Source organism: Diadema antillarum, unplaced genomic scaffold, assembly GCF_040938485.1.
Source record: "Diadema antillarum isolate AM-2024a unplaced genomic scaffold, OU_Dant_1.0 seq00001348_RagTag, whole genome shotgun sequence".
Taxonomy (NCBI): Eukaryota; Metazoa; Echinodermata; class Echinoidea; order Diadematoida; family Diadematidae; genus Diadema; species Diadema antillarum.
The window spans coordinates 594,856-621,138 of NW_027272113.1; the positions used below are offsets into that span (position 1 = coordinate 594,856).

Consider the following 26,283-nt stretch of genomic DNA (forward strand, 5'->3'; position numbering starts at 1 on the left):
AAATAAATACAAAGTCCCACACTGAGCAACAAATACACAGACATATACAAAAAGCAGAAACAACAACAACAACACTCAAACACACACACACACACACACACACACACAAACCATCACCGTAAAGACCAAAATAATGACAACTTGTACTTCAGCTGCGAAAGATCATAATCATCATCTCCTATGACCTTTTTGTGTATGATGACAAACATGTGTACTGTGCCTCGTGTTCGAGTAACCATGTTAACATCTAATGTAGATAAGCATCTACAGATCACCATAGTGGTTGACTGCCATTCTCCTTGTTTGCATGGATTCATAAGTGGAAACACAAATGCTAAGTTTGAGTCCTTTTCGACGTAGAAACATCTGGATATGTGATTGCGAGACCTGTGCCTACATTCTTTAACCATTTGTGTACAAATTGGTCAAAATTGTGCAAATATTACACAGAAACATATGAGCAGATAATAATACACTCTCTAACCCTCTGTGTGTCACATTATATGTGACAGTGCACCTCAAAACGAACATAAAGTCGCACACACTGATTTTGCATGAGGACTGAAAATAAGAGAAATGGGTCAATCTTACCGAACTTGACTTTTTAATATTTTCTGAAAGAGCGGGTCTTCTTTTACATTATGCTAAAATTGGGTATCATAAAACGGGCTGGAAAGTGTGTTTTTTAGCAGTTCGAACATCTCGAACATCTCGAACATTTTTGGTAGAATAGTGTGATTAGGTGTGTCTTTAGAATCTCTTTTTCATTTCTGAAAAACCTTGTCCACACTCTTCACTTTCAACTCTAATAACTTTTGAGAGGATAGTGCTACTGCTTTGAAAGTTAAATTTATTATGGACAGAATGTGTTAATGAGGCATCCTTAATTTCAGTTTAATCTGATAATCTCTTCATTGTTGTTACTCTGGTGGTTTACTTCCTGTTTTTTTGTCCCATTCATCGCAAAGCCAGCACGGTTTGGTAAAGATTAAGCGCTTGAATAGACACTGTACTTCAGAGCCTCTTTTCTCAGTTCACACTTTTCCTGAGTGTGTGCTTTCTTTCCAATATTTAGATAGGTTAGGAGAGTCCATTTGATTTGAGTTATACGTCATTTTAAAGCTTAAAGTCTGCTCTTTCAGAATATGGTCTGAACTAAAAATTCATGTCTGGCGACTTTGTTTGTTTTGAGGTGCAGAGTCACATATTATAATGTGACACACAGAGGGTTACAGAGTGTTGGCCATGTCCCTATCTATACATCTTTCACAACGCAATGCTGTATTTTCAATAAGTCAGTACGGTGTAGTGCCACTCACAGCTTGTATATTGTGCCATCAAAAAGACTGAATTATGCAATTACAGATTAAATAGTTTGAAAATGAAGGGAAAAACAACAACAACAACAAGACTTCGACGTTATTAACTGTCAAGATTGAACACGTGAATCTTTCGTTGTTTCCCCACAGAGGAAGGGGACTACGCCAGCGAACCGCGCCGAATTCGAGGGCTGGCCGATCCCTACGCGACGTTTGACTACCAGGATGGCTCTATCTACCCCAGCATGAGTACCTTTCGGTCGGACGGCTCCAGCGCGAGCCTCAGTGACTGCGGCGCCGTAGGAGGCGTCCTTCGCGATGACCGCCTCTATGACATTCCCCCGGAAGAAATTGCCCGCAGAGGTACGAGACGTTGCTATAGGCAAATAGATTCTATGAGAAAACCCACGTGCGTTGTGTTTTGACACATTCAATTATAGTCACTTCTTAATTCCCACACCTGATTTAAACAAGAGTGATATGACCCCAAAACATTCGTACATTGATGAAATATTTATGATTTTCATTTATTGTCACCTTTTGAATTTGTGAACTACATTGGACATCAAACATATTTAAAGGTACACTGTGGCCTACTGACTAAACATTTGCACAATGCTTACGTCACAATGTGTAATGGTCTTGTGTTCTTCCTTCATTCATCTTTCACCCTGTAGGCTATTGCAGACGATATCATACATACGCGCGTCTCGATGACGTCAGACCCGTACGTATAACGACTGGAAGTAAATCGGATGGACCCGGGTCACAGCCTGAGAGCTCTTCATCGCCGTCTAGAGGTAACCCGGATGTACTTTTTGGCTTACTATCATTTGCACGTGCCTCACCACAATACTATGTATTATGATTAACCGTGTATTTGTAAATTGATTTCAGATTAGTTAAATCAGTACCGCGTGGCACTTGTTGCGACTGTCAATCACTGCAGCTGCATTTATACCAATTATTATGTTTAACAAGCGAGAGTGCTTCGAAACATGCATGGCAGTTAAGCTCAGTTTATAATATGGGAAGGTGCCTTACAATTTTCTTTTGTTAATCATTTAACCCGTTCCATACGGGAACCTGGTGTATTAAGTCTATGGGGGGGGGGGGGGGGATCCAGAATTCAGTATGGAACGGTTAAGTAATGCACATGAGATTGGCAGATCATGACAACTACAACATCTTGGTTTGGAAATTTTCTTTTTACCAATATGAGCACTGATTCAAGTAATTTGAGGAAAGTAAGTAGAAAAAAGATGTTCTAAAGCATACGACCAAAATGTAGATATAGGAGTGATGATCAGGGCATTGCAATTCAACACAACTCAACATGCATTTGCGTTGCATAAGTATATAGTTTAAGGCACTATCCGAAGGATTTGTGGGAAATAAAATTGTCCTTTTCTCTCCCTCTGAATTTGTCTGTCTCTTCCTTGGTCCTACAGGTAACAAACGGCCTAGTAACGGATCCTTGTCTACGACCAACGAGTCGTCAAATCGCGAGGAGCTAGAACGTGCCTACACCAACGGGATGCGCATCGAGGCCGCCAAGCTCGAACTCATGCAACGCGAGCGCGAGCGCGAACGCGAACGCGAGCGGGAGAGGCGCGGCGACGAGTACTCCTCGCTGTCGCGCACGAGCTCGACGCGATCGCACGCCTCGCACGCCTCGCACGCCTCGCACGCCTCGCGCGACCACGCGGCCGTCACCAACAGCGACATCGAGCACGGTATACGCAACTTTACGGCGTCGCCGCCCATGCCCACGGTTCCTGAGAGCAACCACTACGCCCCGAGGAGATACGCGTATACTTTCGAAGGTAAACAAGACCTGCGCAATTTATAATATGGTGCGTTGACAACTGCGTAACGCAATGTTGTTGCATGCGGTGTTTATGTGTATTCAGTATGCTGTTCAAATTAAGAATTTTTAGATCAAGCAAAATGATAATTAGATTGAATTTCTTCCCCGAAATGAGAATAAGAAATCTCGCAATCAATTACATCTGAAAGGCTAGTATCCGAACGAGGAAAATTCCAGCATAAAAGTAATATGAAGGTATTGGTTAATCCTATATAGCCCAATCAGATTGCTCATAGAAAACAATTGGGGTATGCCACTTTTGGCCTCAGAAGGGCTACGAATTGGAAAGGTTCATCAACACTAAGTTATTATTGTTTGTATTACATGTGAATTTATAAGAAAAATGTTTTAAAACCGGATAACCACTGTAAAAAGAATTATAACATGATAAGTCGTAATTCAGTGAACAACGTCCTTTGCATAACTGATGTATGTCAAAGCATCAAATCTAAAGCAGATTGTTTACAGCGGTTCCAATGGGTTTCCATGCACACTTTCACTAACCTCATCGGTGAAAAACAAAACAAACTTGAGACTTCTTAAATATCACTAAGTCCACTAAATTTAGTTTCAAGAAGGTGGCTCGTTCATGCAGAATCACTCGATCGAGTCACTTGATTATAAATGTATTCCACACTGTTTCAGGCGCCAGACCACGAGACCGCGCTCGCATGTCACTCACCACTTCGCCGTCTCTCGTCCGATCGAGTGAGGAATCCAGCGACGTCGATTTCGAGGTCGAGTCGTCGGAACGAGGCAGCACCATCCACGTGTACAGGCCGAGTCGCTACCGGTCGAACCGACGTGTGCCCCGACGCGGTTACATCACAGCACGCCCGGTCATTAGAGCACGCATTCCTAGCAGAAAACACAGGCAGTAAGTTTCACTGATATGCACTTGCCTTTCTTTTATAGGATTTCTCGAGACAGTGCTAACATGCAATCGAAGGTCTTCATGTCAGTAAATTTTTCTGCTGTCTGAAACAGAGTGACACGCGAAGAAAATTAATTCACGAAAGTTTTGACATGATAATGTTTTGGTGATACTGAAATTCTTCACGGACTATTGATTTTTTAAACCCATGGCTGAGGGTAGTCGGCATCCCCCCAACCAAAAAAAAAAAAAAAAAAAAAAAAAAAAAAAAAAAAAAAAATAGTGAGAGGAGGCAAAAAAAAAAATCCGCGAACAACTCCATTATCAATAGATTCATGTCAATCAATCAATCAATCAATCAATTATTTTGGTCCAAAGCATTGATATTAAAAAAGACTTCATATGACTTGAAAAGTGTGTGTGAGGGACAGATGATGAGGTGTAGATAAATAAACGTTAAATTATCTTTAGTTGTAATGGTAAATTACTAAAGTAATGATAGAGTCGTAGCTTTGAATTCAATCAATTGAGATTTTCTTGAATTGATAACATTTCTTAAACTGCTATTTGTCGTCTTAAAGAAACAACTTTCTCACGAAAAGTGCCAGCCTCTTCTAGTCATCAAATGGTACGTCGACTGCCATGCGCATCTAACTGGATCCCTATTCAAAGAATCTACTACTTCTCTCTTTTTTATTTCCTCACGCTCCGTTTCTCCTGCTCTGTCTCTCCCTCTCTCCTGCTCTGTCTCTCGCAGCGCTGGTCCCCACGCGGCCGCTCGCCACCATCGAGGCACGCCGAGCAGCAGCTCTCCCGAGACGGTCCGATCTCATCCGATTCATTACCGAGCACCGTCGAGCCCTTCCGAAGGATACATTTCGTTGCCCTACGACAGCTTCAGTGCGGCGCACAGCGGCGTCACGGATAGCGACGCGGAGCCGAGGAAACATTATGGCCACTACAGGCGGCGCTGCCGACCGCAGCTCATATGGAACCCGAACGACCACAGTGAGTGTTCTTGTCTTTTTATGTTGTTTGAAGTCATTTTGATCTCACGTATTCATGCTAAAACTCTCGCAGCATTGCCAGGCACACATTTATACACGTTGATCAAGAAGGACATTGTGGCCAAAGATATCTTGTCAAGACTGAACGTGCAAGGAAAGATTCGAACCCATGACCGAAACTTTGAATCTAAGGACTAGTCTTATGCAGTATGAACAGTAAAGGACCAGAAAATGGGATTATTGACTTAACGGCTGTGTCACAGCCGGCGAAAGCGTGTGAGGGCTTGGCTTGTCTTGTCTGTATTGTCATGGAACAGACACTTCTCCAGATCTTCTGTGAGATAACACCCTAACAATTCATAACATGACTTGCCTACAGATCTAACTATATAAGAGTACAATGTCTGACACCATGCATTCAAGCAGTGCAAATCTCGGACAAGCCCCCAAATGTCACAGCTGGTGAAAGCATATGATGGTTTGTTGGTCCAGTTTGTACTACTTTGTCTGAATACCGTATTTAAGTAGTCAACATTGGACCAACAAGCCATCTAATGCTTTCATCGGCTGTGACAGGCTGACACGACAATAATTCAAAGCTGCATCAAATAAGTTCATTCAGAAAATTAGTAATTAAGTGACCAGATAGAGAACACAATTAGAGAAATAAAAAGAAAACAACCCTGCTTTTTTCCAAATTGCCGGGAATAATCGAAAATCAAGAACTAGAAACAAAGATAGCTGATAAGTGATTTCATCTATACAAAAAAACCCCAAAACAAGCCGAATTTTATTTAGGTGGTGGATGGCGTAATCATAACAAACTAACGATGTTCTGGTGAGGTAAATTCCAGCAAGAACACTGAAAGGCTTTCCTTATGCTTCAAAGTCATATAGAATTATGAATGCTAATTTCGTAGTCCATATGCATGTTTCGTAGCTACAAAAAAAAAAAACATTATCTACAAAGTTTTGAAAGCATAAAATGAAACCAAAGTAGATCAAACAAAAAGACTTGAGGAGTTTGCAGTCTTTTGCCCCGTATAATACTCTATTGACTTCTATTTTATTTTTCGAGTTATTCTAAATCACTTCTTCGTCCTTTTCACCTTATAGTGCCCCCTGGTTCTATAAGTGACCCGGAAAGAGGGCGCCACTTACGACATACGAATACCAAGCGTCACCCAGGATCGGCGGGCGGCGTGAAGATCGTTCATCCCGAGGTCAGCTACCACATCCCTTCGCAGATCCGCGAGGAGGGGGAATCCCCCAAGAAGGATCCGCGCACGTGCAAACCCATCGTGCTGACCTCGCTGAACTACCCGCCTTCCACGTCGCCGCCTCCGCCGCCACCACCGCCCTCGCTACCGCCGAAACGGCGAGGCAGCCCGGAGGGCAACGAAATGGAGGTCGAAGAGGAGATCGAGATCCAGGTCATCGACGAGTGCAGCAAGGCCAGCCCGCTCGGCGATCAGGTCCAGGAACATATATCTGTGGTATGATGGAACCACATCTAAGACCACATGAAGATTGTGCGCGATGTTGAAGCGTGACGCCACAACTCGAGATGACCGCACTATCTCGCCAGAACACTGCCGCTGATATTATTGATCATGCCATGTCGAATAAAGACATAAGATGTTGCCGATGAAGTAATCTTGTGGCAATTGCGGATGAAGGTCACATGCACTGATGAACATGTTTAAGGCTATTGTGTATCTTACATGCATGTGTATTCAACGAGAGGAGATGGATACAGAGTTCTATAGCCGTGTTATACAGTGCCTGCAGTGTTGCCTGCAGCATGGCCTGCGGCCGGACCCGGAGACTGACTATGGCACCTTGCCTGACAAGAACATCCTTGGAGTACTAGATCAACTGGGTCTTCTAGCACGCATTATACACCGACTTTTGTACATAGAATCGATTCTGACGATAAACTTGCCCGGAACAAAGCCTCTCATGGAGTATTTGACTAAATGTCTGACTCGTCTAACCGAACTAGAGTATCATCCCATCGCACATCTATCTGTTTGAAGAATGAGATTTGTTTCCGATGGACACGTGGATAACAAAACATTTTTAGCAGCGCCACTTTTTAAAAAGAATACTGACAGGACATACGTCCTTGTGGATCTGGGAGCGGAAAGCAAAGCGTTCACAGAAACTTTGTACAAACTGTAATAAAGAAAAGATAAAAATGTCGCCACAACTGGACATTTTCCCCGTTAACACGTTCGGAAACACTGGAGCTGGGCAAATTTGCACAGACGCCCAGAGTCAGTTGAAAGTGAAGCAAAGCTGTGAAGTAAAGTGATAGTGCAACAAGCAACGTGAAAGTGCAACAAGCAAACAGAAAAAACAAAACAAAACATCGACAACAGCCTTCTAGCAAGATGGACGCCAGTGGACGCTGAAAAATTGTTACGGGCGAGACTTTGACCCCCGTGTTGTGCATAGTGATCAGTGGGCCTCAATATTCAGAGTACTGCCGTAATTATCGTCATAATCCTCATTGGTTACTACTGTCACAATATTAACTTGCAAGAAGTATTCAAGTTGTATCTAACTGCAATGAGGGTCTATTTTTGTCTCGTTTTTCACCACGTCGTTCCTTTCTACTCGATGTGTAATTTCCCGGATATCACCAACGGCGCCACTCTTAGGATAATATCATGAAATTAACACAACAACAACAACAACAGCAACGACAATTACAACGTTAACATCATCATCATCAACAACAACAACAACAACAACAACAACTACAACAACAACAACTAGCAACGCATTGATATCCGGGGTGGCATGGATACGCGTTCTAATATAATGAGGGGGAGAAACCGAAACTAACCAATCACTGCCTATGTTTTATTTATCTACGGTAATGTACGTCCGGCCAGTGCAGTCAGTGAAGGCCGTCATTCTTGTGACGTCACAGCTCCTTCTCCACTCCGCAGCGTGTTCGAAGGGGTGTTATACTCCATGTTGACACTTTCTGGTCGTGGCATGGTAAGGATAGTGTGCATAATTTGGTTGTGTGTGTCAGTCTCTTTTCATTTCCCACCATGATTCCGATGATCATGACTGGAATGAGGGACTACCCAAAACTTCACTGAATTGTCTTTAAAGGGGACCTCCGGATGATTTTCAGACTTTTATATTTGAACAACTATAAATTAGTCAAACTGAGTACAGAGTTTCAGAATTTATAGTGATTGGGATAAGTAATGAGAATGTTTTCAAAATTTATAATGAATTGCAATGAATAAGGATGATGACATGACAGCCTCACCATAAGAATGCATGAGTTGGGGCTCAAGGAAGCAGAACAAAAGAAGAAGGTATGCATGGATCTTTCGCAGGTAAACTTGTTGAGCGAGCGGTATTGTAAAAGAACTACACTACTACATTTCTGAAATATATGAGGCTCTGATGTCATCATCACTGTTCAGTGTAATTTGTCTAAGATTTTCAATTTATTGGTTTATCTGCTCAGGGACCATAATTCCACGGATCTATACATGGAGCTGTTGATTTATGTACTACATGATGTGAAATTATGAAAATCGTCCGGACGGAATGCCCCTTTAATTAAAAACAAATACAAGGCCATATTGATAGTGAAATGAGGCAGGGAGCAATTTCATGTCGCACAGGACGAAATATCACGCAGTGCCAATAAAGCTTGAGGTGGCAAACTCGCCTGCCGAAATACACACGGAGTGGCTGCTAACACAAAGACGGAGAAAGAGAGAGAGAGAGAGAGAGAGAGAGAGAGAGAGAGAGGGAGCGGGTGGCAGGTAGAGAAGAAATAGTTTTCTTTGAAAGGACTGCGTTTTCATTTCATCCACACCGGAAATGACAAAATAAATGGCCACGAGTGCCAGAATGAGAGGTAACTACGTAGATTGCACTGAAGACAGGACAAGAGATTGTTGAGAATAGAAAAAAAAAAGAAAAAAAAAACAAATTCGATATGTTTGCCATTTTGCTACCATCTTTGCTTGTATGAGCTGAATTTCAAGGTATTAGAATAAGCATAATGAATCATCGCAAACTTTATCGCGTTCTCTCATTCTTTACTTTGGCCGGATTTCACAGGGGTAGTTCAAGTCTAGTCCTTTGAGGATGCACATTTTGAAAGTCGCAACACATTGCGTATGCCTATAAAGACAGCCGATATTGAACACAAGCTGGTGTCATGTAGGCCTACATGTACAAGGTTTGCCTATTTTCACAATATCAATACCACGGCTTGTAATCATCGAAGCAACATTTGTGAATTCGGGACATAGAGATGATTTGTGTTTGTTGAATTCCCGTAAATGAAGTCTTTTCCCATATTTGTTTTTTTATTTGTTTTTAATCAAAGACGTTGTATTCTAGAGTGTAAAGTGTCCTTGTCGAATATGACAAGGAGAATAAGAGGAGTAGCAGCAACAACAACAACAATAACATAAAATCGTACGAAACGACTGCGTCGGGTTTGATAATGAAGTCTGCAAAAATGCGTACAATTATTTCATTAATGCTTGTAATACATATATATTTTTTCATACCATCCAAAGTAATTGACAATGCCCAGTAACTCATTCGTGTGAAGCATACGATCTTTCCCAAGCAGGTGTCGGCTTATTGTATCACGATCTCATTTCCGCTCTCTTTGGAAAATGATGACGTTTTTAATAAAAGGGCAAAGAAAAAAAAAGAAAGAAAAGCATCTGCTGAGGTTAGGTTATCAACTACCAAATTTCTTCTCCAATTTGTTAGATATGTTAGATATTGAGAAAAATCTACAAGCAATGGAATGGGTGAGTGCGGAAATCCTTGAAGGAAATGATAGCATGTCGAATGAAAATGGAAAACACTCAAAAGGTTCAACGCCTATATAGACACGCAGACAACCCGATACTAGGTGAATGTGTGTTTTGTGCGTGTGTGGTTGTGCGTTTATGTGCGTACCCTTTGTGCATGTTTTCTTTACTCAATGCACACGACACACAATAACATGTCAACTTGGTGAATGCACGGATAAAAATGATGTTGAATAACATTAATTACGCGATGTCTCTCTCTTTCTCTCAATATTGCCGACTCCATGCGTAGGTTTAGACGTCCAAATTGTATTGCAATTGGAGGCCGTACAATCAATGGCATCTGTTTTTCACCTGGAGAGGGAACAGTAACGTTTACGTTTCTAGATATCAAGCGACGAAACGCGTGGCACAGAATCAGTTTGTAATGGTCCTATGTTCTCTATTATGTGGCGATGCACGTGACCTCAGCTTTTTGTTCGATTTGTTCCCTGCCGGGCGCGTAAAGAGCAAAACTGACCAATCAGGGGACAGATGGTGCTCCCTCGTCGGAGAAAGTGGCGAAAGCGAAGATTTTGAGGTTAAGCTGGCAGGTATTCACGGCTCATCCGTGGGAAGGTCGAAACACAATTCACGTGAATGCTTGAACCACACTGTATCCCTGACATTTGCACATAGAAGCTGACATTATTAATACACGGAATGATGATAAAAGACGTACAATGTATGTGTTGTATCGTTCATGTAGCTAAATACACAAGTGAGGAAAACTGCCACTCAAGAAAAGCTTGAAGTCCAAGCAATATATAGACTACACACAAAGAGCGTCTTGTGCCATGTAATTTCGGTGCCTCAACCGATACCTGGGAATGAAGCTAGGAATGAAAATGAAAATGAATAACAATAATACCGTTAACAAAGTATTACAGTGTAGGAAATGAATGTATGCATAACGTTGATTTTTGTCCTGTACGACGTATAAGATTATTTCTATACATGTCTAAGCACATAGGATTTTTTTAAAAGGAAACTTTTATTGCTTTTTATTGAAGATCAACAGAAAGCCGAATATTTACATATAAACATAGACCACACACACACACACACACACACACACACACACACACATGCATGTACATATAGACATGATTGTGATATACTTATGTATTCATACACACATAATGCTGTTCATGCCATTTTTATGACGTCATGTTTAAAAGACTCTGTACCGCATAGTATTTTTCTTCCGGTGAAAGTGTTCAATTGAGTAACGATGAAGAAACGAACATTCGTATATTGATAATAGAATTATGATCTTATTAAGATACTACAAAGACTGCCTAAATGAAATTTTGCTGCCTATTTGTAAATGTTCGGATCGAAATGATCCTCTTTTATTTGTTCGTAAAACTGTAAGTCGTCTGTAAATATGAAAACCTGTGCAAGGACATTTGCTAGCCGAGGAGAAATACAGTTACACAATAATGTTTCCAACATGGTATTCCACGTACTCATTTGGGGGCGTGGTTTTTGAGACGAACGTAATTATATGTCATCACAACCTGCGAGTATTGTATCATAATGAAGCGTCGGTTTGTGCCATGCAATATAATTTTATATCATATTTTTGTAACGTAGATTTCGACGCTTGCTCGTGATCTTCGATGTTTCTCAGTTGAAGAAGACATTGTGTCATGAAAATTGCAGTTCCATGACTTAAAGGCGTCTGTAGTAGGTACATCATGTTACGATGTTCATAGATGAAAGTGATTTACAGTCATTAAACGCTCGTGGTCATTGACACATCAAGTATCCGCCGTGCATAGACGTTGTACTCACTGAACTCTATAGTGGAAGTGACGTTAAGCGCAGTGCTTGAAGCCAGCGCTTTGCTTTAGTTGGCGCTGCCATTTTAGAACTCCACCTTTAGGCCCCGCCCACTTTACTATGCGTTGCTGTTCAAGAGGGTACGCAGAAGAAACGTACGTTCCTCAGTGGAAAGTCACTTTGGTGTAAATTATGGGGCGCCAAGTATCACATGGGCTATTTCATTACGAAATGGCTCTTTAGTCGACAAAATGACCATGTCCTAACAAAACAACTGGTTTTATGACAAGATGAACATTTCTTCAACGGAATGAATGATTTTAAAATGCCATTTTGTAGACAAAATTACTCTTTTTGTAACAAAATAGCCATGTGACACTTGGCACCTTATTGGTGCCCCATAGCAAAGTCCCAAAATGGCCGCCACCGGCCAGCACTTCAGGTGGCTTCAAACTTGTACCCACAGTGCCAAACGAGCGTAGTGGCTTTTCGGTATGTAGTGCGCGCTACGTGCGCACACGCCATAGAGCTGCTAATAATCCAACTCTATGGCACACGCCCCTTCCACTATAAAGAGTTCAGTCGTTGTACTCCCCCCTATTATGGGTAGAGGTACCTGCGTAATCTTACTTTAGTGCCCTGCATAGATGCATCATGAGTAAACATAGGGAAACAAAAGCGGGGGGGGGGGGGGGGGTCATCAGACTTGTATTATACAGGTAACGTTTGGATGACTTTTAATAATCCAGTTTCTCTTTCCTGTCGTGCGTTGTGAAAGGTGCTGGCATAATTATCTACAAGCATGTTGGAAGAGAAAGAAAGAGAGAGAGAGAGAGAGAGAGAGAGGGAGAGAGAGAGTAAGTGTGTGTGTGTGTGTGTGTGTGTGTGTAAGTGTGTGTGCAGGTTTAACAGTCGGGGCAAGGAATTGTGCGAGGATATCCTTGCAAAAAAAAAAAGACCCACAAAAACACACACACACAATACATTCGTTTTAATCAAATATGGCCGTCCGTATAGGTCTGACGCTCTGTTTGCATGATAGGTGTGAAGACGGAATAATGAGTTAAAACGAAGTTTTAAAGTACACCTGCGTCCAGTGGTTTGTACGCAGCTATAAAAGAGAAAGATGTCAAGCCGGAAATGGTGAATACAATCCATATACTTTATAATAATTTTCTACTATTTTTCTTCAGGTTACTTTGATATGCGTAAAAAGCAAACATTACCAAGAAAGATTTTGTCAGTAATATTATATTATACGATTAATCCAATACTTTGGAATGCATCTTTTCCTAGACTGAGCGTAACTTGCACATTTCCATGTCACTGATATGATTAACAAAAGGATTTAAAAGGAAACATGCAAGTTAAGCTCAGTTTCGGGAAAGGCATACATCCCAATGTCGTTTGTTAATCATATCGAGTATATAGGTACTATACGAATAATGGAATGATGATGTCACTGACAGAATCTTGGTTTGGAAGATCTTTGTGGGCGTTTCCAAGAATTCCGAGGAAAATAGAAGAAGAAGAATTATAAAACAGACAACATAAATCATGGCACGTATATTTAGATATTATCTTGCCCACATTAGTGAAGACCAGGGTATTTTGAATCAACAAAGTCAACATGCATTTGTTTAGTCCCTTTAAAGTAGAACGATGTGGGTGGAAGCATGGCGCATTTCCGTACGGAACTACTTAATATCTCCAGACACAGTGTAGGGAATAAATATGTAGAGACTCTACAGTGTTTGAATCTATTAAAACTTCGACTTTTTTTTTTTGAGGGAATGTTTTCGTCCAAGACGTTGAAGCTTGTTTTGTACTGTATTGTACGTAGCACTAGTTAATCTAAAGATTGTAAAGTACGAATAGTTTTGAGTAGAAGGAGGGCGCTATTTGTGGAGGATGTTTGTTAACACGTCATTGTCACTGACTATCAAAGAAGATCGTAAGGAGACACATTGTTTGTAAACACGCTTAAACGTTTGTATTCAGCAAAAAAGCAAAAGTATTCTGGAATAAAAAGCAATGTAATCTGAAGAAATAACCTCTATGGCCTATACACTTCTAATGTTGTGTCAGTTCTTATCAGCCAGTTCCCTATACAACATGCTTTAATTCTTCTTTGGCTTCATACAATCAGACACAAGATACACGCTACCGCATCATCAGACCATTACAATCAACTAAAACACAAAACATCGAATCCATTTTTTTTTTAGCTCTTTATAGCATCAGTGTTTTCATTTCATTGAGGTTTCAGGGCACGCACGAAGAAACAGACTTGCCGTGTCCTTGCAATGATACACATATAATCCTATCATTCAATGCAATGAATCGTATGATTTTCCGAGTAATAGAATGTTTTCATTGCGTGTCTCCCAAGTAGAACAAAGAACAAAGAAAAAAAAAGTACGAGAAAAATCAAATTGCTTTTGATTGACGCAAGCAATGATTCAGATCGGAGTATTTGTTCACTCACCACTCACTATAACAAAGATGAGAAAAAAAAAACAACAACCACACACACACACACAAAAACAAACAAAAACAAAACAGCGCCACCTAACATTGCCCAGAATAAGACATTAATTTCTGCCTGAAATTAAAGTTTGTGACTGTCCGCAGTTCGCCTGGGTATTGATGTCTATTCATTTTCATCTTGTCCTTGGTGTAGTCTGCAGATTACCCTTAATAATCAAAACGTCTAGCTGGATGGTATGTCTCTCTGTTACCATGGCGACGTTGTACCTCATTTCGCAGTATACAATGGGGGCTGATCATTTTGGTACGATATCATGCACAGGAACAAGGTAAATGTTACGGATACCTTCTGTCAATCTGAAACCTAAAACCGGCCAATGTTTAGATAAAATATTCTAGAATGTTGTGCTCGTTAGCATTTCATGAAGTGGTTTCTAAGTATTAGAAAAGCTTAATCCTCAACTCAACCATAACAGTGAAAAATGAAATGATCAAAGTCGGCTAAAGATTTTGAATAATTATGATAGCGAACTTTTTCTGGTTTTCACAAACAGTTCTTGGACTGTGATAATGAATATGCTAACAGTGCGATGATGACGTCAGTTGACGTGAGTTGATGATGATGGGGGTGGGGTGGGGTTAAAACGCATTTATGGTTCAGTCTCAAGTATATATACTGATATACATCTGCCTGGTGTGTTTACTGTTTTGTTTTATTCTTGAAGTTATTCAGCCTGAAATGACATCGCAAAAGCATTGTACAGGGCCGCCGGCGGAGCGTTTTGAAAAGTGTGTGTGTGTGTGTGTGGGGGGGGGGGCACTTCCGGGTTTCTTCAGCTGACAAGCGAGAAAAAAAGAACAGAAAATAGAGGGTCTTCAGAGCAAAAAAAAACCAACCTTACCGCACTCACACTTCAAAATCTCTATCTATTTCTTTTTAATGCCACTTACGTACTTCCGGGTTAAAAAATACAAAACGTGGGAGGGGGGGGGGAGCAAAGTGATGACACCGTATGTATTCCTTTGTATGGTGCACAAAATGTGGGGGGTGGGAGCGAGACCCCTGCCCCCCCCCCCCCCGGTTCCGCCGGCAATGTTTTATGTACATGTACTTATTTTTGTACAGTATCAATAGAAAATTGTGCGGTGATGACATTATAAGCTCACACTCCTTTGCATAATCGAATCCACTATTTCACAACTACATTGTAGTTGATGCATACTTGCCAAAATTTAGCAAATCGATCTACCATTTGATTCGATTTTGATCAAAATCTTTAGTGTGCTTGTAAAATTTCATTCTTCATTTACAAATTAGTATATTACTGGTGCGGAATTCTTCAAGGGATTAATACCGGTAGGTACATATACCAAGCATGTAAAGAATAGGCTTATAAAAGAAAGTATTGGCAGCCATCGCCGCGAAAAGTTTGTTCTTACTTTGTGAGACCGATTGTGAAGAAGAAGGAATAAAATGCTTTTCAGGTGAATCATTGAAAGACGAAATGACAAAATGAATGGTTTGAAGAGTAACCTCATGCTTTTCAATTTCAGTTTGCATTTTCTTCGTTAAATTTCCCTAGAGGCAACAACACTGATGGCAAGAAATTAAAAAAAAAAAGAGCAGTGACGGTCTGTCAAAAGCATATCCAGCTGTAACAGGTATACGGTGTCGTTTACTGGATTTCGTCCCAATGAAATGTAATGAAATGAAATAAACTGGAGAACAGTCGTGATTCAATTCCCTTGACTAATAGAGGTCGACAAAATACTGATTACCGTTCGCCTCATGAGACATCTGTATTATCCTGACGAATCAAAGAGTTCAGATAAATCTGCGGCAAATTTCTATCGAATTTGTTGATTTTTAGGTCTCTACCTCATAACCAGTCTATAAACTGTGAATCGACTGGAAGTATCATATCATTCATAATACACTGTACTGCAATTTGAAGAATTAAAAGAGTAGGGTGAACTGTATCAATGCGATACAAAGTGAGAATTATTTCATGCCAAGACGGACAAGTTCTCAACAATTAGATTTGTCAGGCTTGTGTCTCACTCTCAAAAAAGAGGGTAAGCAAAAAAAAAAAAAAAAAAAAAAAAAAAAAAAGAGAAAGGTTTCTCGACTTCGTGCAGACAGTAATCGGATTAGATAACGCCTTTTCCCCAGACGATCAGATTGAATAACAACGACCTCAAGAATTTTATATGCTTTGATTCGAAGACGCATCGTAGTGAATGAAATCACGTGTCAAGGGCGAGTATGAGAACGTTACACGGAAAAAAATCTTTAACAAAATTGACAGAAAATTACGGCATGGCGTTTAAAATCGTGTGCAAACATTTGGCAACGAAGAGATATTCCTGGAATATTTGACCCTTCTTCCACTCTCACATCAATTGCAAAAGTCTTGTAAAGATTTTTTTTCTTTTGTTTAAGGAATCAGCATATCGAAGAGCATTTTCAACATTTCTCAACAGAAATTGCGGTATCGGACCAAAGTGTTTACACACAGTAACGCCAACCACGTTCCACATAAACTATATATAAGCATGTATGTATAATATATATAATGCAATAATCAGATCTAAACTTTAAGAATATTCTTTACAATATTTCTTTTTTTTCCTCGCGAATCTTGATATCCCACAGTGCCTCGGTGCCAGACAATATTGTCAGATGAAGTGCTAACCTTCCATTCCAGGCGTATGTGCATGTGATATAGCCATATATTATGCAATAATACATATCAAACAATAGAAATTTATTGTATATGACATTAAGTGCATGAACATCTTGGATGTATACATATTATTCACATATAATGATTTTGTGTGTTTAGAGAAAGGGAGAGATTAAAAGAAACACACACGTAGTACCGCTAATGGCTTCTTTCAGACCTTATACGCCGTGTTTTTAGCAGCAGATGCTAACTCTTCTTGCGCTTTTTTTTTTGGTGTTTTTCTTTTTTTGAGCACCACACAGATGGATAACAAGAAAAGCTTACATCACTGACAAAAGAGTTTATAAATCTCATAAAGGTAATTGTTTTAAATATGATATGAATAGACATGTTGATTGCTCGATGGTAAAAACAAGTCATGTAACAAACAGACAAAAGCCCGCGCAGAAGACCGTATATAGAGCCTATTGTGAATGAAGATGGCATATCCAAAGTCAGGTCTAATTGAAAGTTCAAGGGTACTCCCAGGCGAGGACTTTGTGTTTGCTATAAGGAGAGGTACACCACTCATCAACTTACATCACGACTATTCTCTTCTCAGATATTCATATTGACTCCATAAACGGATAATGGTATTCTGTGCAATCTTTTGATGGGTTGATGCTCTGTCACGGTTCGTCATATTACTTTGCCATTTGAACATGATGGGAATCAGAAGGAATGAAACATGTTAGATATTGACAATTATTGGATTGAGCTTCAGTCTGACACGTATTTTCATGACACCAACAAACATTACACACGCACAAAGACACAAAGACACATACTCGTACACACACCCACACCCACACACACCGACACACACACACATACATACACACACACACACACACACACACACACACACACACACACACACACACACACACACACACACACACACATACTTTTCCCCGTGGGCTGTATACACTTTCCTTCAAATGATACAAGGACGGTTCATTTTACTGTATACAAAGTACAACAAACAGCATGTCAATTGCATAATTTGGACACAATATTTCCTTTCTTATGTACTTGTACTATTTTTTTTTTACACTAGAAAATTAAACACTTAACTTTACACACACACGCAAACACAAATTGGAAATTTGGAACACAATTTTGTGTGAGACATGGTACAATGAATGGAAAACGGGAAGGTGTTTCGGCACAGCCATGTTTCTCTCTTAAGTTGTTCGTGCTGTTTCTTTTTTACCATGTGCAGCCATGAAGAATTTGGATATTTTCATATACGCACACGTAAAACCGTATACAAGATTGTTAATGTATACTGGGATTTACATTAAAAGATTAAACTTCAGCGGCATTTACACCAAATCAAAACGATTCTCAATAACAGGATAACACATGTTATTATTCATATTTTTTAAACATATTCTCTTTCTTTTTTTCAATGCGGCTCTGTCAAAAAAAAAAAACAACAACAACAACCAAACAAACATAGGCAAATATAGTGACCAAAAATTTATGCGAGGGTATTCCTCTAGTAATGTACTCATGGCTTATAGGTAGAGCAGAGGGGGGGGGGGGGGGGGGGAGGGGGAATTGAGTAAAACGAAGATCGACTCAATTACGTTAGGAGGTCATCATTGTCAACCGGAGTGATAGAAAACGAATCATAATCTGCAAGTGATCAATTCAGAGATCAGAGACCTCCTCACGCGTCGCTATAGGGACTTTGTTCGGGGTGTACAATGCTACATGGGATTTCTGTGGACAAAATCAACACTCAAAGAACAGAAGGGTTAAAGAAGGCTTGTGACTGTAAGGTTTGTAAGAGATAATGTCACCGTCAATTTCAATTTCAATTTAAATTTTCAATGGAACAGAAAAAATATAGTCATATAATACCAAAATTACAAAATGCATTTTTTCCTTTTATTTTTTAACCGGAACTCAAGGTACGTTCATATCCGGGCGTTATGAGCATTACTGTTAGATATCTCTCCTGAATGTACTCAAGAGAACATCAAACTAATTTCAATTTGGTGATGACAGCAGTATTTATCGTCTAAATCTCTACCTAAAACATCCACACCCAAGAGATCTTGATATATGGTCGTTAAATTCTCTTTCCATCATGCGATGATAATTGTGCAATGCATATCAAATATCAGCCATCACATCGTATATGCTGTTGAAAATGGAAAATAACGTTCAAATGGCATTGATTTAGAATCATCGAATACAGTATATGGTACCTATTCCTATATTGATAGTCAGCCATTCTAATATAAACTTCAGTCTTTAAATACGGTATTATACAGCTGTAGCCGTTATTGGGTTCCAAGGAGATAAACGAGTTCTTTAGAAGTTTCACAATTGTGGGTTGTGCGTGTGGTTGCTTGGTAACAAAATCATAAAAGGAATTGAGGAGCAGATTGTCAATATTAAACCTGGTCATGAAGTTTTCTATACCTGATATGATATGAAAAACAAATGTCCGTGATTTATAAGAGTTAAAATGTCAATATTTGATCATTTTGTCACCAAAGTTTATTCATGGAATTCTGTTTTGAATCATGGTTTTTATAAGAATATGAAGTCATAGGTACCGACAGTATTGACATCAGTAATATCCAGAAATACGAATAACTTGGCACATGACTGAGGTCTTTGTTAGGACATATTTCTTGGACGGTAATTGACACTGACGTCAACACAACTTCAGATTATAAATTTAGTCCTCTTTGTTTTCTGTCGATAAGAACTCTTTCTTTTGCTGCTCTTTTCCTGAGCATTTCACTGACTAGACAAGTTGAGGACGAGTCGTGAGCAAACTCGGGGAGTAGTCTATGGGAAATACGTGTTGTAGCAAAATTAGTCTGTCCTCAAGGGGTTAAGACAACTCCCCCCCCCCCTCCCCATTTGCTATCAGTGATCTTTCCCCACATACGCGTTTATTACGGATTTACCTTTGTTGTTTCGTTCGTAAGTATCGAAAAAAGCGACTATCACCATTGTACTGTGCTGAGGTTAAAAACTGCCTTTTCGATCTCACAAGTAACCATGTACTTTAGAAACTAGTTTTTAGATCAGGACGGAAGGGGGTGTATAATACAACACTAGCAGTTAAAAAACCACCATGCCATACTCATCTCACACAGAAGACTTATCGACGTTTCACCAACAAGTGTTGTATACTGTCAATGAGGGAAAAAAATCCAACGATGGAATCTTATTCATATTTCTCTATATTCTGTATCAATTAGTTCCTTTTTTACCTCAAGGCCTTACAGCCTAGAGGTGCATTTCAGGAGCCATCATCGTAGCCACTAGACATGCCTATGGTTGCCAATTGAATAAAGATAAAAAGTCAGCACAAATCGATGCCTTGATGACAGCGCTATTTTTATACCTGCCATACTCTTCCCTGATAACATGCGGCATTAACCTATTCCATGCTGAATTCTGAAATCCCGGGAGACTTAATAACAGGCCATCAGGTTCTCGTATAGAACAGGTTAAAAAATACCAATATGATCGATTATGAATGTCGTGTTAGACTCTAATGGATAAAGCTACTTTACCTATGCCGGATAGCTTTGTCTGCCACAGGAAAAAGAAACACAAAAAACTGGAGACACTAATCTATGTATTGTTCACTCCCAACCGATAATGGATGGATAATGAATTATGAAATCCCGGGAGACTTAATAACAGGCCATCAGGTTCTCGTATAGAACAGGTTAAAAAATACCAATATGATCGATTATGAATGTCGTGTTAGACTCTAATGGATAAAGCTACTTTTCCTATGCCGGATAGCTTTGTCTGCCACAGGAAAAAGAAACACAAAAAACTGGAGACACTAATCTATGTATTGTTCACTCCCAACTGATAATGGATTCTTTTGAAAGGACAGCGAAAGGGGAGAAAAGGTCTCGACTGCATCCAAGTACGTAGAAAAAAAAAAAAATTCCCCTTACAGTTTTACTTCTGCCGATGACTTTTCGAAAGAGTGGATTTCCATGCCTTTGTTGATGTCTGGAGGATTTTTTTTTTTTTGTGGGAATACTTTGAGCTTAAAATCATTAAATCGAATTTGTTGAGATCTAAATAATGTAAGGAACGCTGAATGCAAATCTAGGTATCTGTAAAAAAACGAAAAAAAAACTGTATGTCAACAGAATACATTGATGCTCAAATGTGAAACAAAATGTCTTCTGGAACATAACTTTCTTAGACGAAAAAAACCAAAGTAGCAAAAAAAAAAAAAAAGAAAAAGGAGAGACAATAAAGTAGATAAGAATATAAGCTAGGTTTCTTTCTGCGAAATGACGACGGCCATAATGGTAGATACACACACACAAAAAAAATATACAAGAAAAAAGAAAAGAATGAGAGAGGAGGGAGATAAAAGAAACGAGGAAAAAAAGTGGTGGAGAATGGATCCTAGGGAGAGAGAGAGTGTGTGCGAGAGAAAAGAGATGCATTGATAAAAAAGTGAGAGAGGGAGAGACTAAAGTACAAAAAGTAATATAAAGAAGAAAGAAGCAAAGGAAGGGAAGAGGGAATAAAAGTGGATGAAAAGGCGAACAAATCAAATAAATTATACCTTATAGTACTGACCTACATCAGAATAATTCACATTTAAACACTCGCTTCTACAGTGTATATGCGTTGCAGGGGTATAGTTCCAATACGTGCGAATCAAGTAATTTCTTTAAGAACGAGGTGCAATTACAATTTAAGAAATCGTTACCGGCAGTATAAATATGAGGTATTTGCAGTAACGATGACAATGGATGTACTCGGAAATGGTTTGGAGAAGAATTCCATTTTCTTACTCGTTGCCAATGCTTGTCAAAAAACCTTGAATTCTTAATAGCGAGACACCAACCCAAAGTAGTGATATTCATGAAAAATGTACAGCTGAGAGTAATGAGTGGTTCGTCAAGGGTGAATTTATTATGATGACTTTCACACGGGATCGTCTGCATAGAGTTTTGTAGTCTTGCCTACTGACTAGGCCGGCAGGGGCCGCAAACTCAGGAAAAAAAAACCCTACCAACAACAGCAGCACCAGCAACAACAAAAACAACAAACCAAAAGAAGAAATTGAAGGAAGAGAGCGATCTCAAGAATGGGAAAGAGAAATGTTTAGGAAAATCCTTCAACACAGCCTCGTCGTGTTTTTGTCTGTTTTTAGCAGAATGTTCCCGAGCCACTGTTAATGTCAATCCCTATTATTATAAAGGAATAAATAAAACAATATACTGTATATATATACATATATATGTATATACATATATATATATATATATATATATATATATATATATACATATATATGTATATAATATACACACACACTTAATATATTTTATATATCTGTTACAGAACAGACGTAACAATTTTTAAATATCAATGCCATTAAGGTGTTTTGACTTCAAAGATTCAAAGATTCAAATTTATTTTCACTTCCATTTAATAAACAAAGAAAATTTATACAATGTATGTACAGGATATTTGTAATAATTGCAGAATGTTATCTAACAAAGTACCTATGAAAATGAGTAACAGATGAAAGAAAAACCACAATTATATGTTTAATATATACATAAAGCATAATAAAATAAAAGTTATCTAAGGATGGGAATGGAAATGGAGGTTCCCAATAAGCAAAGCTTGTACGATATGGAACCCTCAGAAAATACACGAGACAGCAATATAAAACAAAATAAAACTAATCGATGTCAACTGACATGAAATCAAAATGATATGGGTGATGGAAGGGGAAAAAAGAAAGAAAAAAAGACTTGCACATATACATTATTGATAATATATATCAGCGGTGTAAACAAAATGTCACTAAAGTGAGAAATCTAAAGGAAAGTCACGGTTGCGATGATAATCTCATTTTTTTCTATTTTATGTCAACAAAATATTTTTCACGTGTCTGTGGCAAAATATCCCACTGTGGTCTCAGCGAGGAACGCATTATCTAGGCATGCAATTGAGGGCGCTATGCATCACGGGGAGGTTCCATTTTTTTTTTTCTTTACAGAATATTTTGTCTTTTTTACCCTTTGAATCCTGGAAAGCAGATTGTAATTAGTTGGCACTCTGGCGATCTTTCAATCATAGTTGTTCCAAATAATCTTGCTATTGTTTGTATTAAAGTACAGATCGTGGAATAAAATCGGCTCTTTCCTCTTTCATGCTTCAGCATCAAATAAGTGTTTGTTTCACTTGCAGAGTCCTATCAAAAACCTCTATATCCCCAAAGATATAACTGATTCCTGGATCAGCAACACCCTTTTTGTTAAGTTTCTTTTTTTTTCTATATAAATAGACATATTTCCTTTCTCTTTCAGGTTTTATGCATTTATTTTGCCATTCCATTTTCAAAAGTAGGATACTCAATACGATATAGAGTTGCCAATTTGCTGAAGAAAAACATACTTTCTGTTGCAAACTTTCAAGAACTTGTCCGATTAATAGGCAGTTAGCAATGATCCACGAACCAACATCCTATATTGTAATGCACGCTAAAAATATCTTTTTTTTTTTGCCTTCTTTGTGCGTATTGGACTAAACTGATGAATGCCCTTAAATAATGAGATTAGACAATACAGTTGAAACAGGAACAAGATGTATCAATGAATTCGAACACTTTGAATCTACTTTAAAGTAGTGTTCATTGCTTCTTCATAAGTTTTCTCGGACAAGCGCCAGACAATACAATTTTGATGTCAGTTTTAGATGAAAGATATGAATATATAATCACACAATTATTTCCAAGGCCAGCATTAAAGTTATGGCTATTTTGATGGATAATTTATCTTAATCTGTAATGGTTGCCATTTTGATACTAAACAGTCGAAGAAGAACGCTTAAAGAAACCACATTGTGAATGTTTGTAATAGAACGATTGTAAGGGAACTGAATGTATTATGAAAATAATAAGGACTAAGAAATTATTTGTTACTAACGTTTCAATCGGCATTAGACAATTGCTATATTCCTTGCAACAAAAAGATTTCAATGATGTTCTCAGAAATCTTAACTGAGCTTGCGCAAAAGAGACCTTTTTCAATTCGCCGTTTCAGATCGAAATGGTAATCAACTGTACAACTCTTTTTTTTTTCGAGGTAAAAACGAGGAAAAAAAAACACCTAAGGAATACCAAGAAGAAGACATGAAAAAGGGCAAGTGGCCCCCAATCTCCGTCAGCATGAGCGCAGCTATATGCTTTCAATCAACTTTCCTTCGATAAGGTCTGACGCAGCGTACAGTAAGGCATGACTGGCAACGTAGGATCGATCGAACATTCCATACTCGATTAAATCCGCGATCGGCGCTTGTCGGGGAAAGACTGAGGGCAGCTCGGGTGAACTACGCAACGGAAAACATTCAACTGCAGTTCTACTCCGAGAATCAATGCAAACACCGTCTAACGTTGACATTTTTATTTGCTGCTAACCATTTGTCAGACGATTTCGGCTTCTTGTTTCGTTTTCCATTATGGTGAGTGGAAACGTTTTCGTTTTATCAATTATATCCCTTTCTCATATTTAGCTGCCACCACAATTCATTGTTTTCATACTTACTCATTTTTGTTGTTGTAATACTGACATGTGACACTTACTGGGATGTTGATTTTATGTTTGTTTACTGAATATGATTAGTTAAAAAAGTATAACACCTACATAGTTTGATGCATGGTGTGAATTTTCATTTGTAATGATTCAAGTGAGCATACAGATGTATTGTTGCTATTAAAGGAGTTTATGTACGAAAAATTTCCGCCCCGGAAAGTGGACAATCTCGAAAAAAAAAAGAGAAACCGGGAGCAAACTTTAGAAGCGAATTTCTACGTAATTGGTTGTCGCATATAATTTCCATGTTTGCCACATTCGATCTGAAATATCACTGGATGTAAAGGCGTGTCTTGCAGTGAATTATACATCAAATCAAAGCTTAGAGAGTAAATTAACTAATATTTTGTTATATGAATATTCGAAGAATTCGACTTGTTTTGACGTGACGAGTCACATATTTGAATAAAAGCTATTCGGGTGACTAGCGGCATTTCGGAAGACATTTTAATTTAGAGTATTTTGTTGGGATACCTCGTGTTATACACCCATTGGACTCGAGGGAGGGATGTTTACAGCAAGCGAGTGCGTTTTTGTAGCATGTGTAAGCATTGCTTAGAAAAAAAGCCTGTCGCTCTCTCTCTCTTTTCCGGATGCGCTCCGAGACTTTCATGCAGTGATGTTTAATGGTGAGACCACCGGACCGCATGTTGTGGCGCCGCATTATTCCGCTATGGGCCTCGTGCATAGTGATTATATCCTGAACAGGTCGAGAATGGAGTACTGGCTAGTACGCATTAGGTAATAGACAACCGCTATAGTCAATTTACGCGTTCTCTATGAGATCAGCTTGTATAAACACTCCAAGAAGTGTTAAACATTATTAAACATTCCTGCATTCCAGCGTAACATCTCTGAGAACAAGGGTTGTGCTTGGGGAAGCAGATATCCTTGTGCAGCATTTTTCCCTCTTATTTCAGTCACACTTTGTCTTCGACTGACCATTTTTTTTTTGTAGTTGAGTGAGCTTAGATCCAAGCAAGCAAGCAAACAAACAAACAAACAAACGGACTGTGGCAGAGTGGATAAGACTCTTTACTTTAAATCGGAGATCCAATGCTCGAATCCTTGGACAGTGGCAACACTGATGAAGTAACCAAGATAAGGAAAACCATGACACTCTATTATCGTAGAGGGATGATTCCGTTCCAGTCGACCGTGTTTTGTACAAGTGTTTGTTTGTTTGTTTGTTTGTTTAATTTCCGTCTGAGAAGATGGCTGGATAGCCCATATTCAGTTGTGATATCTGGTCATCCATGGGTTCCAGCTGGATGTGAGGTGGAACCACTTCACCGGGTTAAACACCCTGCTCTTTGCGATGAATGAATGAAGCGGGATCTTTTACGTGCACGAGATGTGACTTTTTTCACAGAGTGCTTTGTCTGTTACCGGAGGGGACGGTATGATTACACACAGCACAATAAAATGTGAGATCATTCGCATATATCATATTTGAAATAAACTGTATGAAAGCAGGCATGAACGTCCTCTTTGTTGACACCGCTGGTCGATTTAAGAGAATCCAGGACCTGTCTTGGTTCATTAAGCCCGACGTCGGTGATACCATTTTCGTCAGAAAAACTTAATATCCAGTTGACTTGACAACTCAGAACTCCAAGGTAAAATGGTTTACAAGTGACTCGTGTGTGATCCACGCTCTTAAAAGCCTTGGAAAAAATATCGTCTAATTTAGTATGGTAGACGGTGTGCCAGATTTTGTCTTCGTAA

The 26,283-nt window shown here is 39.2% G+C and overlaps 2 protein-coding genes across 2 annotated transcripts in view; both read left to right on the plus strand.

Annotated features, from left to right (window-relative positions):
* LOC139708557 (cell adhesion molecule DSCAM-like) overlaps nucleotides 1–6,572 on the plus strand; it is a 71,543-nt gene extending 64,971 nt beyond the window's left edge. The window contains exons 29-34 of the mRNA XM_071620500.1: nucleotides 1,470–1,682; nucleotides 1,997–2,119; nucleotides 2,771–3,145; nucleotides 3,835–4,066; nucleotides 4,821–5,071; nucleotides 6,187–6,572. Coding sequence (XP_071476601.1) covers nucleotides 1,470–1,682; nucleotides 1,997–2,119; nucleotides 2,771–3,145; nucleotides 3,835–4,066; nucleotides 4,821–5,071; nucleotides 6,187–6,572 — 1,580 coding nt within the window. The remainder of the gene's footprint in view (nucleotides 1–1,469; nucleotides 1,683–1,996; nucleotides 2,120–2,770; nucleotides 3,146–3,834; nucleotides 4,067–4,820; nucleotides 5,072–6,186) is intronic.
* A 247-nt stretch (nucleotides 6,573–6,819) lies between these two features.
* The window catches only part of LOC139708540 (guanylate cyclase soluble subunit beta-2-like), a 41,746-nt gene continuing 22,282 nt past the window's right edge, over nucleotides 6,820–26,283 (plus strand). The window contains exon 1 of the mRNA XM_071620482.1: nucleotides 6,820–6,936. Within this exon, the coding sequence (XP_071476583.1) occupies nucleotides 6,820–6,936 (117 nt within the window). The remainder of the gene's footprint in view (nucleotides 6,937–26,283) is intronic.